Source organism: Carassius carassius, chromosome 25, assembly GCF_963082965.1.
Source record: "Carassius carassius chromosome 25, fCarCar2.1, whole genome shotgun sequence".
NCBI classification, from domain to species: Eukaryota; Metazoa; Chordata; class Actinopteri; order Cypriniformes; family Cyprinidae; genus Carassius; species Carassius carassius.
Genome location: NC_081779.1, coordinates 22,791,380 through 22,811,848, shown reverse-complemented (window position 1 = coordinate 22,811,848; position 20,469 = coordinate 22,791,380). Strand labels below are relative to the sequence as shown.

At 36.3% G+C, this 20,469-nt stretch overlaps 1 protein-coding gene across 2 annotated transcripts; it reads right to left on the bottom strand.

The window, feature by feature from the left end:
- Positions 1 to 115: 115 nt before the first annotated feature.
- On the bottom strand, positions 116 to 19,964 carry LOC132104431 (superkiller complex protein 2-like). 2 transcript variants are annotated; one of them, XM_059509903.1, is made up of 29 exons: positions 19,747 to 19,964; positions 19,412 to 19,533; positions 19,191 to 19,312; positions 17,861 to 17,978; positions 17,161 to 17,275; positions 17,011 to 17,085; positions 16,875 to 16,928; positions 16,535 to 16,689; positions 16,281 to 16,451; positions 16,042 to 16,187; positions 14,800 to 14,946; positions 14,612 to 14,696; positions 14,428 to 14,534; positions 14,196 to 14,342; positions 13,855 to 13,954; positions 13,533 to 13,745; positions 12,527 to 12,637; positions 12,314 to 12,425; positions 11,060 to 11,178; positions 9,233 to 9,364; positions 8,951 to 9,088; positions 7,835 to 7,939; positions 5,995 to 6,130; positions 5,716 to 5,842; positions 5,426 to 5,636; positions 4,404 to 4,514; positions 2,678 to 2,896; positions 697 to 837; positions 116 to 576 (listed from the first exon to the last, which is right to left on the bottom strand). In XM_059509903.1, exons 1-29 carry the CDS (start codon positions 19,757 to 19,759, stop codon positions 376 to 378), a joined length of 3,753 nt encoding a protein of 1,250 aa, XP_059365886.1. In that variant the 5' UTR covers positions 19,760 to 19,964; the 3' UTR covers positions 116 to 375. The 2 variants fall into 2 exon arrangements, with proteins under 2 accessions (XP_059365886.1, XP_059365884.1); XM_059509901.1 differs by having other exon boundaries at positions 16,535 to 16,692; positions 19,747 to 19,963.
- Positions 19,965 to 20,469: the final 505 nt, after the last annotated feature.

Here is a 20,469-nt window from a genome sequence, read left to right as displayed (position 1 = left end):
CAATGATAACAACACAAACATAAATCAAAATACGACTGCAGTCCTCATTCAAATGATCACAAAGCAAAATGACTATATATTTTCTAGTTTTTCTGACAACATGGATGAAACCAGATTTCCACATACAGCTCAATTTATTGCTGTACATTTAATTACAGTTCATGACTGATGTCAATCTCCATTTCATATTGAGATGAGGTTTTTGGTCAGGGGTGAGGTGTGAATTGCTCCTTCACTCACACATGCATACTCAACTTAATGTTAACATGCACTCAGTTACAGATACTCAGGTCCATATTCTGCACGCTCTATTTTATATCCCACTCAACATGCAAACACACCCAGCCTCTTGCCCTCTCTCTCTCTCTCTCTCTCTCAGTGTGTGTAGAGCGAGGCGGTGAACACAATGTCTCTGCGTATGGCCAGTGAGGCTCTTTCCATCTTGCTGCCCAGGACAGAGTCGCCCACAATGCGTGCAGCATGTCTCACTTCCTTCAGGACCTCGTCCAGCCTCTGGATGCAGCGTACGATCGTCCCTTCCTGCACATCCGTCAGCTGGGCAATCTCAGCAAACGGCTATCAAACAAACAACAAAAACACATCACAATTATTGGGAGTTAATGAGAAATAGGATTTTCTCTCTCCAAATAGGAAGTAGAACTAGAAGTTTAGACAGACAGATAGGTCAGTGCTCACCATGCCTCTTGCCCAGCAGTACACAACCTCAGTCAGGCCGAACTTGTACTGGGCCACAAAGTCTTCAGCAGTCTGAGCTATCCCATAATCCCTCTGCAGCTCACCAATACGCTGTGCCACACTGAGTACTTGATTAATGCCCTATGAAAGCAAGAGAATGGGAGAAAAATGATTTATAATTATATATATATATATATCATACATTTAATTACACACATACATTATAAAAAGCTTGGGGTCAGAAATTTTTGAAAATAAATTAATACTTTTATTCAGCATGAGCACATTTAATGGATCAAAAGTGACAGTAAAGACTTTTATGTTACAAAAAAGTACTATTTCAAATCAATGGTCTATTCATTGTAAAAAATCCTGAAAAAAGGTAACCCAATTTCCACAAACATATTAAGCACCACAACTATTTTCAACATTAATAATAATGATAAATGTTTGTTGAGCAGCAAATCAGCATATTAGAATTATTTCGGAAGAATCATGTGACACTAGCCCCTTTCACACAGTAAATTGCCATAAAGTTACCAGAACGACTTTACTAGTAAATACAATGGTAATTTACCATTAAAGACTATACTGTATGTGTGGAAGGGGCTACTGAAGACTGGAGTAATGATGATGAAAAAATTAAGCTTTGCATTGCAGGAATAAATTAAATTAATAAATATATTCAAATAGAAAACAGTTTTTCACATTTTTACCATATTTTTGATCAAATAAATGCAGCCTTCTTTCAGATGCATTAACAAAATCTTACTGACCCCATATACATATAAAATTACATACATACACAGCTATGGAAAGAATGAGGAGACCGTTTGAAAATTCTCCGTTTCTGATTTTTAGTTACGCGTTTAAAACATTTAGTTTTATTCTCTAAACTACTAATGACATTCCTTCCGAATTTCAAATAAAAATGTTTTTTTTTCTTTTTTTGAGGATTGGTCAAAATAACAAAAAGATGCCATGTCTTCAGACATGTTTTTATTCATTTTTAGACAACACAATACCAATGTTTTAACTTCAGAAGAGTTAAGAAATCAATATTTGGTGGAATAACCCTGATGTTCAATCACAACAAATGAAAACATTTGTTATTTTGACACTCCAACACTTTTTTTATTTGAAATTTGAAAGAAGTGTTATCAGACCTGTATAGAATAAACAAATCTTAACATTTTACTCAAACCCGTACCTAGTAATTTTCAAGCGGTCTCTTAATTTTTTCCATAGTTGTATATGCACTGTATAATATTTAAATTATTTACTCACAATTTAATGTTTTGTCTTCAATTAGAGTTGTTATATGTGACAAATAGTAATTAATTATATTATTTAAGTAGTAGTTTGTGTAATTAATTTAATTGGCAGGCCTAATACATTAGTCATAGTGAGATCTCTTAGTACAGCACTGCATCAGTTTCTTTTGTCCTCTGCACTACTCTCGTCTCCATCTGCTGTCTAAGTGCTTACACAACTACAGCAAGGCAGGCGAGGTAGTCCTGCAGTCAAACTGCAGCTTCATTACCTGTACAACCTCACCTCGCAGCGTCTCAACAGCAAGGGCTCTTTCACACTGGTTTACGAGCCACTGTGAACTATATAAACTCTTGTGTGCTTCTCAGTCTAGTGTCATGACTTATTCACGGCCCCTTTAAAGCAATTCCATGTTTCTGGGCCATTCGACAACACACACCGACGTGTTCGTGTGGGACTGCATCCTTTGCTAAAGGCATAAAGCAAAGCATCCATCTCTTCGGTGTTTGAGCTCATAGAGCCGTCTGAATTCACATCCATCCATAACCTTGATGACAAGAGTATCTGTTTCTTTACATTCTAATGGCTGTGGGCTCAAAAAATGACTGATGTTTTCCAGATGCACATACTGTATTAGACCTCTGGCATCAACAAGTATGAGATGCTGGGAATCACAATTGTAAGTAGGTTTTCTTTGGCTCTGCTTTACCTCCTGTAGCGTGCTGGTGATGTGCGGGTCTATCTGGGTGTTTTGTGTGAAGATGAGGCAGGACAGCAGGGCGGCGCTCTCCTCGGGGGCGAGAGGACTCAGTGTGTTCTCAAACAGGAGTTCGGTTAGGAGCAGCTCATGACTGCTGATCTGACACGCCACACGACCCTTCAGCTGAACCGCCCCAGTGCTGTCCACATACTGCAGCGCTTCCAGCACCTGCCAAAACAGCACTATACCGTCAGCTCTGACTGTGGGTAAAACATCTGGGACATTTGCAAACATTAACTGGGGATTTTTAACACCAGGCAAGCAAAGAATGGCAAATATATCAGCGACTGTATCCATATTGGTCAATATTAGGGCTGTGCAAAAAATCGAATGCGATTTTCATGCGCCTCTCATCAGTAAAGACGCTCCTGTAATTTGAAGTATATCTCCAGCACGTGTGTTCAGATCAGAGTTACCAGGTTTTCACAACAAATCCTGCCCAGTTGCTTCTGATCTGAACGCACGTTCTTGTCTGATATTTGGTCTTTTTTTCCATAATTAGAACAGTTTAAGCTTTTCTGACCCTGGTTTCGAAGATATTGCACTGTTATCTTTTTTTATTATTATTATTATTATTGTGCATGCAATAATGGTTTAATGTCAAATTTCACTTGAAACTTGAGATGTTTGCTCAAAAATTATTATTATAATTTTTAAAAAATGTACTCACCCTCAGGTCATCAAAGATGTAGATTTGTTTGTTTTAGCATTACATATTTTGTTCACCAATGGATCCTCTGCAGTGAATGGGTGCCGTCAGAATTAGTCACAACAGCTGATAAACACATCACAATAATCCACAAATAATCCACACCACTCCAGTCCATCAGTTGTGTGAAGTTAAAAGCTCTGTGTTTGTAAGAAACAAATCTATCATTGAGATGTTTTAACCATAGCTTCTGGCCAGAATATGAGCCTATAATCCATAATAATACCTCTACCAGTTAAAAAGTCCATCTGTTGTTCTCTCGCATCAAAATCCACTGACACATTTGACTTTTAGTCAGTTTTAAGGTTAAAATGATGGATTTGTTTCTTACAAACACACATCTTTTCACTTCACAATATGTTAATTCATTGACTGGAGTGGTGTGGATTACTTGTGGATTATTATGGTGTGTTTATCAGCTGTTTGGACTCTCATTCTGGCGGCACCCATTCACTGCAGAGGATCCACTGGTGAGCAAATGATGCAATGCTGAATTTCTCTAACTCCTTTCTGATTAAGGAAACAAACTCGTCTACATTTTGGATGTCCTTGGGGTGAGTAAATTGTCAACCAATTTTCATTTTGGGGTTTTTAAGGAATAGTTTAGCCAAAAATCCCATTGAAAATGCTGTTGTTTATTTACTCATCTTATTTTATTCACTTATAAAGATTGATCAAAGCACATACATGTATAGCACAACATAATATATGAATAATAAAAAAAAAAAAAACTTAAGTCTAAAAGCTATAAATAGGTTATTGGCGGGCCCATATATAATTAATGGACGCTAATATATATAAATACACATACATACATAAATACATACATACATGTATGTGTGTGTGTGTGTCTGCATGTTTATATACAAAACTCTTTTTGTTATTCACTTCATGACTGCATATCAAAGAACATAGTACTGTGCTACGGAAATATATCGATCTACCAGAATGAGAAGAAGGACTGACCTTGATTCGCTGATGGTACTCAGGCAGCAGTGTCAGTGACTGATCAGACACCAGGAACAGAAGCTTGTCAAGCTCTTCCTGTACACTCATCCTCTCCTGCACACGTGCAAACTGAGCAAGATATTCACACACACAGAGAGAGAGAACATGAAAATGAGAGAGAGAGTGCCCTCCAGAAGGTGAAGGCTGGAAGTGATTACCGAGAGCTAATGAGACACATCCTTATTCCTCGCTGCCACTGTCACACTCAATAAATGAGAGTCTGTGCACTTGGGAGAGTTACTGTGCCAAATTACTAAATATGGATTAGGAAAAAACAGCCGAAGATACATTTTGATTAGAAATGATATTTTTCCGCACTTTTGTCTGCAAAGTGGAATAGGACACGACCTAAAAAAGCAGGAAAGACAATACCAATCAAAAGTTAGGGGTTGGCAAGATTTTTATAAAAAGTCTCTTACTTACTCTACAGTAAAAACAGTAATATTGTGAAATATTATTATAATTGAAATGAGCTGTTTTCTATTTGACGGGGTATCTGCAGGCTTTATGAAGGTAAATGAGACTGAACGGGACACAACATGTCAATATGGTCTCTAAATGTAAAGGTCTTGTATTAGCAGTCCTTCAAAGTATAAAAAACACAACAAACTTTTACTGTACCTTCGGTTCACACTCAATCAAGATACATTTACTTGAAAAAAGCAAAATGACATCAAATAAAAAGTCTTGTTTTATGAGAAACTGATCCAAATGACGTAAGCTTATGATTACAACACGAGCAAATATATGCCAAAAGGCTTTAATTCAAAGGGGAAACAGCTTTTTATTTATTAGTGTGTTTGTTTATTTATTTGATGAATAGAACGTTCAAAAGAACAGCATTTTTCTAAAATAGAAATCTTTTGTAACATAAAAAATGTCACTTCTGATCCATTGAATGCATACTTGCTAAATAGAAGCATTCATTTCTTTCTAAAAACAGCCTTTTGAACAGCAGTGTAGGAGTATAGTCAGCAGACCTGTTCAGTGAAGGTGGGCGAGTGGATGCAGTGGAAGTCTTTCAGACAGTCCTGTAACACTCGGTGCCTCATCACTGCCTCCACCACATCCACAGCCTTCAGGTGCAGGTCATTCACAGGGTCCAGGGTCGATATACCATTTGGATTGGCCTCAGCCAATCGCAGGAGCTCCTGAGTTGCTGTAGAAATAGCCTGACCTGGTGGATCAAGTCTAGGAAGGGAAGTTTGTCTATTACTGTTTCATTACCACAGTTTAACAAATGCAAATTCACTCAAATTCACATACAGACCTGAAGCGTGGCTGCTGTCTTTTATTAAAGTTGTCAATGATTCTCTCTGGGATGACTTTGAGGGTTTTGGTTGTGATGGCGGAGATGTCCTGCAGCTTCAGTCTCTGCACCGTGTGACTGCAGGGTCCTACACACACAGCCACACTGTAAATCACACTTTGACAACAAAAGAAGTGTAGACGTAGTAGTAGTACTCTCCTACCTTGATGATTTATGGTTTGGGCAGGTGAGATTTTGGGGTGGATGCGATGCTGTGTGTGTGTGTATGTGTTTGCTCACCCTCTGGAATAAACAGTGTAGTACTGTAGGTGGGATGGAAGGCTTTATTAGACTGATCATCACCCGCCGCCTCCTCATTACCCTTCTCACAGATAATGAGAGCGGTGAACGTGCGATTTACTGCATCGTTGGACACCTGTGGGAGGAGATGAGAGGAAAGAGGAAAGAGAGAGAGAGGGAAACAAATAGAGGAGACTGAGGTAAGCTGTGTAACTCCCTACTTAAATTGGTCCTGGGAAATACACTACTGGTCAAAAGAATTTTTTTTTTAAAAATAAATTAATACTTTTAATAAGCAAGGATGCATTAAAGTAACCAAAAGGGACAGAAAAGACACTTATAATCTTAAAAAATATTTTATCTCAAATAAATTCAATGTTTTGGAACTATATTTATAAGAGAATCCTGAAAAATGTATCATGGTTTCCAGAGAAATATTATGTTTTCAACATTTCTTGAGCAGCAGATCAGCATATTAGAATGATTTCTGAAGGATCATGTGACACTGAAGACTGGAGGAATGATGCTGACACATCACAGGAATAAACTGCATTTTAACATAAAATAAAATATTTAAAATTCATAAAAATATTGTAATATTTTACAATACAACAGTTTTTAATCAGATAAATGCAGTTTTGTTGAACATAACACACTTAAAGGCAGGGTAGGTAAAAAAAAAAATGTACAAAAAACTTTTTTTCCAAATTTGTTTAAACTATTTATATATCAATACATAATTAAAATGTTAGTACTCTGAAAAAGAAAGAATAAAAATCGAGTGACTGTAGACCTCTCACGACTGTTTTAAAGACAGCTCATTATTTCCATTCACTCCACCCCCTCCCTTCTGGGCTCCTTCCAAAGCCTCTACTATGGCTCGCTAAGTAATGTTATGTTAGCTATATTACGCAGCTACGTGTGCTAATGACACATGCTTCATGAAATAAATATGTATGATCAAAATACAAAAAGAAAGATTTACCTGTCCAGCAGAAATAAAGCCATCAAGGAGTCACTTTTCAGCCCCTTGAGTTCCCTCAGTTCTCGCCATCGCTGGAAAGCCACGCCGATATTAACTCGCATTTTATTTCTTTGTTTATCCAAAGACTTTTTGTTCATTGCCTTTTCTTGTACTGTTACTGTCTTCCTTTTTTTGCCTGGTTTGCCTTCACTAACTGCATAGGCCGGTACTGTGAATTTTGCTTGCTGTTTCTCTGCCATTGTTTTGGTATTCCTAGGATCCGTGCCTCTTGAATTCCTCAAATCAAACGTGCGCGCGCAAGTGGGCAGGTCATGTGTGGCAAAAGGGTGGTTGCCATGGTTGCGAGAGAGTGACAGTCGCCTAAGCCAATCCTATGTTTCGTCCCGAAATGGAAATAATGAGCTGTGTTTAATACAGATCAAACGGTCTAGAGTCACTCGATTTTTATACTCTTTTTATCAGAGTACTTACATTTTAATTATGCATTGATATATATAGAAAGTTTAAACAAATTTGGAAGAAAGTTGTTTATACATGTATTACCTACCCTGCCTTTAAAAAAAAAAAAAACATAAAAAATAATTTAAAAAAATGATGCCAAACAAAAAAACCTATTATATTTCAGATTGTCTGCTATACACTAAAATTAGAAGAAAACATCTATGATATAAAGCCATAGAAATATTACTTAAAAAATGTCTTTAGATAAAAAAATCTTATCTTTTATCTTTAATTAAAAAAATATCTTACCCAAATGAATATATGATATTGTCATTGGTCACTGCCGCAGATGTGTGTTCATGGTTAGAGAAGGAGAAGCTGACAGTAAAATGTGTTCATTATTCAGACACACACCTGTAGAATGACTCCCAGAGCGTTGTGATGCTGGCCGCTATTCACGATCACCACCCTCCCCACACACAGAGCTTTCAGTCCATTCACTGACTCCAGAACAGCTCTCTGACACACACACACACACAGTGTAATTATTTTAAATATATAATACAATTTATACATATAGTTCTGTACATATACATATATATATATATATATATAAAACAAACAATAATTGGTCTGGTGGTTTTGAAAGCACTTCACTTTGTGAAAGCTCTGATTGCTCTTATTTTTCTTAAATTAATAAATTAGCTAATAAAAAAATACTATTAAAAAATCAAAAACATTGTTTTAAAATAAAACAGCTAAATATTATCATCACCTGTTATAATAACAACACATAACTGTACATTTTAAGAATTTAAAATCATATCAGTTATTTTAGTATTACAGAATTACAACAATAATTGTTAATAACATTTTTAATCACATTACATTAAGTCATTTAGCAGACGCTTTTATCCAAAGCGACTTACAAATGAGGACAATGGAAGCAATCAAAATCAACAAGAGAGCAATGATAAACAAGTCTGTAAGTCTCAGTCAGCTTAAAGGTTTAGTTCACCCCTCTTCTATCAAAAACTGTCCTTGCTCTTGCAAGCCTTTCAGTGGGGTAAGTGTGTTTGTTGTCAACCATTCAGAAGATGTGAAATAAAGACGTGAAGCAGAAGTGAGGAAAAAAAGTGTTTACTATGTTTGAAATCTGTATATTTATCTCACAAAAAGGCATGGATTCACTACAGGGGGCCTTTATCCACCCCTCAGTGTTTTATTACAGATGTGCACACTTTATTTCACGTCTTCTGAACGGTTGACAACAAACACCCGCTTACCCCCATTGAAAGGCTTGCAAGAGCAAGGACAATTTTTAATATAACTTCGATTGGATTATTCTTCATTATAACACTTATCAATTAATGCAACCGTGTCATTCAATCGGAACCCAACTGTTCAAGGTTTTTCTTAGCTGGTTTATAACGGCATGTGATCGCTGAAATGCTGTGAATCCAGTGTTTGAGTGTGCAGCTCTGTGATAGTGTACACTGTGCTCATATAAATGTGTGTGTGTGCGTGCACCTGCAGGGTCTCGGTGGTGATGCGCAGCTCTGTGATGGTGTGGTAATATGACAGTATATCAGACAGCTGCCCCTCCGTGTCCAGCGGCGGGAGAGAGGACAGAGTGTTTCTCAGCTCACTTATTCTCTTCTCATGAGCCTGAGCAACACAAAGACACAAATGACTTGGCTAACTGAAAGAGTTTCATAACATTTCATCACATATTTCATTTTTCTGCCTTCTGGAAGACTGAATTACTTGAGGCAGTTACTGGGGCATGCAAACCCCTCAGACGCCGTTCACCTGCGTATCCCTGTGGTTCTCCGAGAAGCTCCTCTTCATCATGTCGGTGACCCTCAGGGCCTCCACACGCAGCAGATTCAGGATCATGGTGTAGGTCAGTCTGAACTGAGACTGCAGCACTGTCGGCTTCCCCTGACACAGAGAAACAACACCACACATTAACACCATCTCTCTGTGCTCTTGTATACATTTCATTTATATCACCCATTAGCATTGATTTATTCGTTGGCTGCCAACGTTTGAGCTACTTCTAAGACTATGGCATACAGACAAATATAACAACAAACCATGACATATAATAGCACAATGTAAGGATGTTGTGTATCATGATGCTTTGTGCTCATCCAGTGTAAATGGAGCTGACATACAGCGGAGGTCCAATCACACAGCAGCTTTTGACAACACACTGTGATTTATTACAGCATCAGCTGCTGTTGCCATGACGTCCATGACATGGAGCTGATTACTGGCCCGTCTGAGAAAAACGCATCTCGCATGGACTGGGTCAAACGCACCTGCAGCTCAAACGCATGGGAAAAATCAAATGTTTCATGCTCGGTCTCTTTTTTATTTTTAAACAGCATGGAAATTACTTGTAAAACTAACTATATCATTATATTTTCTGAGGATCTGTCCATGTAAAACTGTAAAAAATAAATAAAGCTAAACATAATAATAAAACTATTCAAAATTATTTTTGGAAGTCAAATTTTGCTGAAATATTAGATGCAATACTTAAGCAAAAAAAAAACTTAAAAGTTTAGTTTGAAGTACTAAGATTTCGAAAACTAAAACTGAAATTAATGAAAACCATGTAGAAATGTACATTGTATGCATGTATATATTAAGAAAAAAGCAATACAAATAAAACTAAATTTCTAAAACAAACTTAAATTAAAAAAGGGAAAATAAAAGCTATTCAAAACATAACTAATATAATATCACATTTAAAAAATGACAATAAGGTTCCATTTGTTAACTATACTTAATGCATTAACTAACATTAACTAATAATGAGCAATACATTTGTTCCAGTATTTCCTCATCTTTGTTAACGTTAGTTAATAAAAAAGCGGTTCATTGTTAGCTCAGGGCCATTTAATAACAGTAATAGATACAACTTTTCATTCAATTAATGTATTAGTAAAAGATGGAATCAACTTTAACTAAGATTAAAAACTGCTTTAGGAGTATTTTCATTGTTAGTTTATGTTAACTAATGTGGCTAACTAATGTTAACAACTGGAACCTTGTAGTAAAGTGTTGAATACACTAAAATAACACTGGCTCCAAACCTTAAGTACAAATAACACTACAGATCAGCTTTCATGAATGTTGATGCTGGTATGTGCAATGTGGACAACAGCACTAGTGAATGCTGGTGAGTTGTGTGTGTGTATGGGGTCAGTGAATCAGACAGGGGTTAACTGACTGTACAGCCGTGATGAAAAACACTGAGAGGTTAAAACAGCTCCAATGAAGAGGAGACCAGTCACACACACTCCATCCACAAGAGGAGGACAGAGGTGCACTCACAGGCTGCATGACTCTAAAAAAAGACCAGCGACCCTTGTGTTTCGCTCCAGACTGAACAATCAGGCAGTGATTTACAAAGACGAGATGGGATATCTCTTCTCAGATCCCAGTAAAGCCTGGATTAGGAGGAGATCGCTGCAGTAAAGGTGGAACATTTCAGAAAACTGTACAAATCTAATCATGTCCAATTTTTGGTTCACAGTTTGAGTCATCCTGAGGAGAATCATCATCATCAGTGAGGCGTCAGGCCTGACCAGAGGAGAGAGCTGGAGGTGTTTAACACAGACTGACCAGCATCATGGCGTGGAGGTCTCCCATATCATGAACTCCCGCCTTACAGAGGATGATAACTGTCCCTGTAGCATCCAAACCTCTTCTGCCTGCACGACCCGCCATCTGAATGTACTCGCCTACACACACACACACACACATAGTTTAGTACTGAGACATTCTTGATCAACATCAGAGTAAGCATCATTTTTGAAATCTATTAATCCCAAAAAAATACTATACATTTACATACGTGGTTGAACCTTACTTTTAAATGTCACACACACACACACGCACTCACACACACACAAACTCATGTATGTGTGCGCGTGTGTGTGTGATTATTATTAGTACTACTATTATAAAATATACTTTGCTTAAAGAAAAGTATGTTTTTTCTTTCTTTTTTTTACCATTTGAGGCCATTAAGATTTTTTGGCATTATGACACTATTTCCATGACAATTCAGAATCCAATTATCTGTGAATCTCTCCCTTTTTTTTTTTTTTTTGGATTAAAATAATCATATAATTTATCATATATTTAAGTTCAACAAATACTACCATGATAGTATAATTGAAAAGTTTGGATTAATACTTTTATTCAGCAAGGATGCATTCAACTGATTAAAAGTGCCAGTAAATACATTTCTAATGTTACAAAAGATTTCCATTTCAAATAAACGCTGTTCTTTTGAATGTTCTGTTCATCAAAGAATCCTGAAAATATTTTTTTTCATGGTTTGCACAAAAATATTAAGCAGCATTTCAACATTGAGAGTAATAGTAATGCTCCTAAGCAAAAAAAAAAAAAAAACTTTATTTTTTATGTATTGTCACATTTACCCAAATGTTTTATGAATATCGATTTTGTGTACTTTTGGCAATATGCACAATGTATTTGATGCAATGGATAAACAGGGCCATATGTGTGCTATATTCTCTCCCTCTTGCCTTTTTTCATACACACTATTATTAGAAGAAAACTAGATTTAAGCATCTCTCTCACACACACACACACATTAAAGGCCCCCTGCTGTCTCACTGCACACGTGCACAAACATCTGCACTACTGAGCATAATTATTCTGCTCATTCATTAGAGACGGCTAATGCATCAAACGCCTGTAGCGTCTCCGCCAACAAGTATATGACAGCTTCTTATAATGTCTACGGTTATGATAATACAAATCAATTATCATTTTAAATGAGAATACCTGCAACAGGCATGCTTAAGAGGTATTTTAATGTTTGTAATGTAAGAGCTGTGTTTTTACCGGGCAGCAGGTTCCTGAAACCGGTGCCGTCGTGTTTGCGGATGCTGTCGAACACGACGGTTCTGGCAGGCATGTTCACACCCATGGCAAACGTCTCTGTAGCAAACAGCACCTGAAAGAGAAAAGTCACCAGCTCTTTTGATAATATAGCGATGAATTTAGCTTTTTTTATATTCAAATAAAGCTTGTATAAAACAAGTCCATAAAACAAACCTTTACTAAACCTCTGGAGAAGAGCATCTCAATAATCTCCTTCAGGATCGGCAGGATGCCGCTGTGGTGAACACCAATCCCTCTCTTCAGCAAATCACGCATCGACAGGATCTGTGGGGACAAAATTATTTGAAGGACATATTCAAATAGAAAACAGCCATTTCACAACATTACTGATTTTACTGTATTTTTGGTCAGATAAACACAGCCTTGATAAGCATAAGGGACTTCTGGTAACACTTCACTTGAAGCTGTTATGTATGATGCATTATAAAGGTATTCATAATGTACAATGCAAAGCTTATATCTGTAACAAAAGTTAAAATGCATTATAATATTTGCAGATACCTTGTTACATCTGAAATCAGTCATTTATCAAGTGTTTCAATGCACTGTACATTTTAAATATGTCACTATGAATGGATGAGTGTTATAATGTATTATATAAGATGCATTACAAGGCATAATTAATACATTAAAAATACTTTATAATGCATTATATATAAAGGCTTCAAGTAAAGTGTTACCATACTCCTTTAAAAAAAATCTCATCAACCCCAAACTTAAATAGTAGTGTATACGTTGAATTTGTCTCTTTTTATTTTTATTATTATTAAATAATACATATTTTATTGCATTACAGTAGTAATTTTTTTTAAAATTATTTTTTACATTACAGCAGGTTACTGAGATTTTAACTTGTATTTATTATTTGATGTTCCTAAAATAGGCTTCAAGTAAAAAAAAAAAAAAAAAAAAAAAAAATTTTTTTTACCTTTTCTTTTGTTTAATTTCAGGGGTGGGACATGACCCAGGCATACATTTTTAAAATATATTTGAATAACTATTATTATTAATTATTATTATTTTTATTGTTTTTAATTTCAGCATTTCTGCTTGTTATCATTAAATTGAGTTATGCATTATTTATCAGCACTATATTGGGTAGAAGCCACCTTGTGTTTCCAGATCTCTGAATTAGCCGATGAAAACAGATGTCATGTACCTGCGGTAGCTGCCGATCTCCTCCTCTCAGCCTGGTCAGGCTCTTCTGCAGGAAGGAGTGGATCTCGCTCTTCTCTATGGAGCTGGTGAGGTCCAGCGAGGTCAAAGAGCGGGCGTTTTCATCACAGCGTGTCCGAGAGAAGGTGAAGGCCACCACTGGAGTCTGCTGCCTCTGAGACAGATAGTTCAGCAGCGTCTGCCACACGGCTCGGTCCTAACAGAGAACGGGGAGGGTGAAGGAAACACAGTAAAGAAAACACGGTAGTTGCTGGAAATACAGATCATTTGTTCAAAAGGGAATGATGAGAGGGTCAGATACTGACCTGACTGGCTGTTGTGTTGTGCTGTGACACATTCTTTGCGCCGAAAGACTGTGCGTGTTTACTAGTGCGTTCCTTCTTGGCGTCTACTGCGGCATAGTAGCTGAAAAACCAAACACTCGTTTCAATGCAAATTTGCTACACTTTTGAAAAACGTTGTTTGAAGTCTATCTATAATGTAAGTCTGAAGACGTTAATCAAAGATTTTATTTTTAGGTCAAATATAATCATATAGATTTGTACACCATTTCAACCCTCTTTCTGAACTTTATTTTAATCAAATAAATGCAGCCTTGTTGAGCATGCGAGACCTCAATGAATCTTGTTTTTGTGACTTAGCCTACCCTTTAGTAAGGAAGTTTCCAGAGGCGTCCAGCAACAGGAAGAGCTCTTTCTGAGTCTTGGTGCTGTTGCCGGTGTAGAGATAGTGCTCGAGAGGGACAGGCCTCTTAACTGTGCTGATCACATAGATGGGCCTCTTCTTGATACGCCTGAGGACGGAGATGGCACAGTAAAACTGAGTGAGCTACACAATCTATACAGAGCAGGATAAAATGGCTTTGGTATTACACACACCCAATCCATTCACTGAACTCCACTGCGTTAGGAACCGTGGCACTCAGCAGGATGATGCTAACATGCTCCGGCAACATGATGAGCACTTCCTCCCACACCACTCCCCTCTGACAAACAACAACATCACATCAGATCTGAATGCAGTAAAGAGAAAAGCATCGCATTTTTGAACTGAATTCATCACCTCTGCATCATTGATGTAGTGAACCTCGTCAAAAATGACCCATTCCAGATCTCGAATGACCTCGGAGCCGTTATAGAGCATAGATCTGTTAGGAGGATGACATACTGATTTACCAAGAACAAAATCATGCACGAGACTAACTGTGAGTTATAAGTAACTGACATGAAGGGGTGCTATTGCATAATCACCTCAAGATCTCCGTGGTCATGATGAGACACGAGGATTCAGGGCTCAGCTGGACATCTCCAGTCAAAAGTCCCACGTCACTGAACGTGGTCTTGAAGTCTCTGAACTTCTGATTGGACAAGGCCTTGATGGGGGATGTGTAAATGGTCCTGTCAGGAGGAACAGTCAGACTAGTATGAGCCAAAATGTCACAGCGAGACAAGATATTTTTACTCGTTTAGCACATTTTTTTACATTTACAAGTACTTTTAACATGGTTTAAAAAATAATAACCAAAACTGAAAAAAAAAATGATTTAAAATACCTACTATTCAAAAGTTTGTAGGTATGATTTAAAAAAAATTTCAGCAAGCACGTATTATAATTTTTTTAAGTGACAGCAAAGCAGTGTTATTTTTGTATCACTGATATACTATTATATTTTATGTTGATAGTTTTTATTTTTTTTATATATATATATATATATATATATATATATATATATATATATATATATATATATATATTTATATATATACTTTAATTTTAGTTTCAGGCTATATATATATATATATATATATATATATATATATATATATACTTTAATTTTAGTTACAGTTTTAGTAATTTTGATGGATTTTTTGTTGTTGTTTAAAATGTTTTTAGATAGCTTTTATTATTTTTTTATTATAAAATGTAGTTACTTTAATAGTTCAAGATCAACTAAAGTCAAACTATGAGAAATGCTGCCTGCGCAGCTAGCTGAAATAAAATAAGTAAATAATAAATCATTTTTGTTTTAGTTCAGTTTTCCAAATAGCAATTTTTAGTTTAAATAAATAAATAAAACCTACAGTAAGATATTCATAATGTTGCAAAATATTTATAATCCAAAGAAATGTTCTTTTGAACTTTCTATATTTTTCAAAAAATCTTGTTCCAAAATGTTCATGGTTTCCACAATAATATTAAGCTTCATCACTGATAAGAATAAGAAGTATTTCTCGAGCAGTTAATCATCAAATTATTATGATTTCTGAAGGATCATGTGACACCGAAGACTGCAGTGAAATTCAGCTTTGCATCACAGCAATACATTTTATTTTAAAATACATTCAAATAGAAATCAGCTCTTTTGAATTGTAATAATATTTCACAATATTACAGTTTTTTACTGTATTTTTGATCAAATAAATGCTTCCTTGGTTAACCTAAGAGACTTCCAGTAACTTCTTTTGAACGTTCGTGTGTTAAAAAGTAAAGACCTGGTCATGTGTTTCTGGGAAAGTGCGATGGCGTATTCAGCCACCACGGTCTTGCCGGCCGAGGTGTGAGCCGCGACAAAGACCGAGTCATGAGCTTCGAGCCGGACAATAGCCTGCTTCTGAAACACGTCCAGCTCGAAGGGATACTGAGGTACAAAGAAACAAAAACGAACTGAACTTTATTTCAGCAGCTTTAACCTAAAACATTGCAAAATGATGAACATACAGTGAGCTCTGACCTTGAAGGCTGGATCAGGGACACGCTTGTAGAAGTCGCCACAGGGTGAGCTGATGTCCACAGGAACCGCCCACTTTTTATTGTCTCCCTTGTCTTCTTGCTGCGGTCTCTTCTTTTGTTCAGTCAGACGCACTGTGTTTGCTGAAGGCTGAGAAGCAGAGCTGCCCAAATCCTGAAGAGTGCATGTGTTTGAGAGGAACATATTCTGAAAACGACCAGACAACCACAAGACTTCTGTCTAAAAGCTCTACACACTTTAATTCCCAGATCCTCCAGGCTGTTAGTTCTGGGAAGTTTAACGGTCTCCTCTTTTCGGGAGACTGCCTCTTTCTCCTCTGGCAGAGCGTCGATGACATCATCAAAGGTCGACAGTAGTGACAACAGGTTCAGCTCACTCTTCGTGGTTTTGGCTTCTAAAAGCATTAAAGAGCACTCAAAAATGAAAACTGATTCATCGTTTACTCATCCTCATGTCGCTCCAAACCTGTGTTGTGCTGCAGAAAGTAAGTCACACATGTCTGGAACGACATGAGGGTGATGTTTTATTTTTGGATAATAATGCACAGCCTCAAGAGGGATTATGACAAGATCAGACCTTTGTCACTGAAGTCCATGCCGGCCTTCAGTCCAGGAGGAACAGTCAACAAATCTAAGACGAGAAACACAGTTCCTTTTCCTCTCCACACACTCACAAAGTATTGTTTAATGATGAACTGGAACAGACCACCAACCTTTCTCGAAGTCGATGTCTTCTTCCAGCTCGGACTTTTTCTGAATCTGCTCTAACGTCAGTTCTTCCATTCCCGCTATACGAGGACAGCAGAGTTTAAAAGCTGGATCATTTTTAAACACAATCATGAGAAACTACTGAGCTACTGAACCTGGCAGGAATGGGTAGTTTGTGTTACTCCCTCTCAGACTCTCTGACGGAGGTCCAGGCTGTCTTTGTAATGAGAGCGAATTTTTGGCAGACAATCCTGTGTCCTCTAATAACACCTGACATAAAGAAAAACCATTGCTTTATACATTATACATATGTAAACATTGCATTATATTATAAAGAACAGTCACTGTGGTTTCCTTGTGCACTTTAAAAACTGAACTAAAAAATAATGATTGTTTCCAAACAGCTTTCCAAAACGATAGTCTGACTCAAACTCAATCATTGCTCAAGCGCGATGATGACATGTTGAGACAGTCAAATAAACAAAGCAATATTTTTATGAATCACAATTTTTACATTCTTCTTGAAATCATCATATCCAGTGTTATTTTAGTCTTACTTGTATGCCATAATTGTGTTTATTAATTTAGCATTTATTTTTATATTTTCAGTTTTCATTCAAGTTTAGTTTATGTAATTTCTGCTTTTGTAATTTTTTAGTTTTTTCTTTGTATTTAAATATTCATATCTATGTTTCATTTATTTATTTCAGTTTCAGTAATGCAATACATCAACTAGTTCAACAACTTTATTTATTTATTTATTTATTATTTATTTTTTTATTTTTTTTGATTAACAAAAACGATTTTAATAGCTTTGGTTTTAGGTAACAATGTAAATATGTGTTCCAGTGTTACCTCAGTGAAATCCAGCAGCATGCCGGTGGTGGGATCTCTGACCACAGACAGACCAGAGTGCAGTGGAGACAGTGAGCAGTGCAGGAGAGAGTCCACCTCTCGCTCTCGTGTACTTATCCTAAAGGACATATTTGTAATTGACAAAACTGAGTACAGATTAGACATGTGCCGGTATTCAGTAATGCGATACATCACATTATATGCATGAATATTCACAATACTGTTATCGTGGGCACTTCTAAATACCATGAATAATTATATATACAAATTATTCAGAATTTGGAATGCATTTTAAGAGTATTTTTCCCATCAACTGGTCAAAATGCACAACACCACTGCTTGAAAAGAAGCTCTGATGTAAAAAAGCACGCATGAGAAGGACATGGGGGAACACATGAGAGACGCGCTGAATGAAAGCACATTCACTCTCTGACAGCAGATGGCGCTAAACTGCAGAAAATGCAGCCGCTATCCTGGAAAACCCATAAATAAAGCAGCTGCATTATTTTCTAAAACATATTTAAATAATTTAAATAGCCATTGAGATTTTGTGGATTTGCTGTGTTGTTCATCACAGCGCCAAATACTTAAATATTTAGACTAAATAGGCTATTTATTTTCAAACTTTTTTTTCTTCATTTTAATCTGGACAACAGCATGCCCTAGATGTTGTTTGAAAGTGTTTTGACTCTTCATTGTTCGTTCACACTTTACATCAGGGCTTCATTAGTTAACATTAGTTAACATAAACTGCCAATGAAAAATTCTTCTGAACATTCATGAATCTTAGGTTTACCAATATTTAATAACACGTTGTTAAAATCGAAAGTTGCAGCTGTGTTATTTAACAAGCTAACATAAACTAAGACTTGTATTTTTTAACAAAGAAGAATAACTTCTGTAGCAAATGTAGCTATTGCTCATTGTGAATGTTAATGCATTAATTAAGGTTAACTAATGAAGTCTTATTGTAAAGTGATACCGATTCGTCTTTATAGTTCTTTTGCACTTTAATCTAAAAACTTTTAACTTTATATATTTTTCTGTATTTCTTTATTGTACTTAAATCTTCAGTTATTTTTGTTATAAGTAAAAAGTTATTTAACCTGTTATACTGTATTATGACCACTTTTTTTAAACTAAATTTCAATACGGTGATAATACCGTACACCGTGATATAAGCATGAGCAATTAATCGCAACAGGAAAATTTGATACCGGCGTATCCCTAGTAAAGATATGATATATATATATATATATATATATATATATATATATATATATATATTGCAAACACAAGCACTCTCTTCTGAATGCATCTCATTTCATACTTAAGGAACTTGTGGAAAGCATCGTCTACATCGTGTACAGGGAGCCAAGCAGGGTCTCGCAGAAAACGCTTCTCTACCTCTGTTTTCAGATCGAGACATGTAGGAGGGAGCCCATGGGGAAGCTGAAAAAGAGAAAGATTCTCCAATGTAATACAGAATATAAATACAAAATTTGAATACAGAAATGAATAGCATTATTTTTTGTGTACTATTTGACTAACCGTGCTGAGTGGAGGCAGGGGTCTGTTTTTGGGCAATGGGTGTGTGATGAGCTCAAATCTCCCCGAGCAGCCCATCTCCAGCAAAGACAGAGGCAGATCATCAGGACCCCCCGGGGGCAAATCTACACACAGAAGAAGACAAGAGTTTATCTGAGAGCTCATGAAGCCCACTGCATCATTGCTCTCAGATGCAGTTTGCTGAGCTGCCTGTCATGTAAGCGATTTATCACACCAAGCAGCTAAATCCTTAACTGGCTGATGATGATATTATACAACACCAGGTAAGCACGTAGAATTATACATCGCAAATAAAAAAATAAATAAAAAAATCCTACCTGTTTTGTCCATGTCACTCTGCAGGTCTCAGTCTCAGTAAGTTTCAGTCCTGCAGGAAGCTGCGCAGAACTAAAGGGACGGGAGGTTTTTATTGGTATTTTTGTTTGCTACTACGACATAATGTGTGTTACCTAAAATAGATTGACGTATTAATGTACTTTAAATACTCTGTAAAATAAAAAAAAAATTGTTATGGACGAACTGTATTGTTTGAGCTGCTTCCGCAGAAGACAACAGATGATGTCATAATTGTGCGCCGAACGATGAAATACTGCAGACGCCTATTCTCATTTTATTAATTTAAGGTAATTTAATATTACGCACTGTCTTTAATGCATTTTTTAATATAAAATAATTAAAATTTAATTTTAAAGTTTTTTAAAGTCATCTTTAACGGAAACATCGATAAAATGTTAATATGGTGAATGCATTGATTGGAAAAGATATAGACATCTGCTCAAACATAATACTGTTGTTTTTTCCCTCCTCAAGATCCACCAAAATGGCAATATTTCCCAGCTCACTGGCAGAGGAGGAGGAAGCTCTGCAGAAGAAATATGCTAAACTAAAGAAAACGGTGAAAACTGTAGTTACAAAATAATAGTAGGCCTATCAAAAAAGTCGTCTTCTTCAGTTTGTATAATAAACGTATATGCTTTATACAATATAGATAACATTAATAATAAACAGCAAAATAATGTTCATGTTGCTCAAAGTTTGAG

Excerpts from the sequence above, each read along its gene's own strand:
- LOC132104431 (XM_059509901.1), bottom strand. Across the intron at positions 14,697-14,799 it reads ATGACCACGGAGATCTTGAG|ATCTATGCTCTATAACGGCT; the intron begins GTGATTATGCAA and ends TCCTCCTAACAG. Across the intron at positions 11,179-12,313 it reads TTTCAGGAACCTGCTGCCCG|GCGAGTACATTCAGATGGCG; the intron begins GTAAAAACACAG and ends GTGTGTGTGTAG.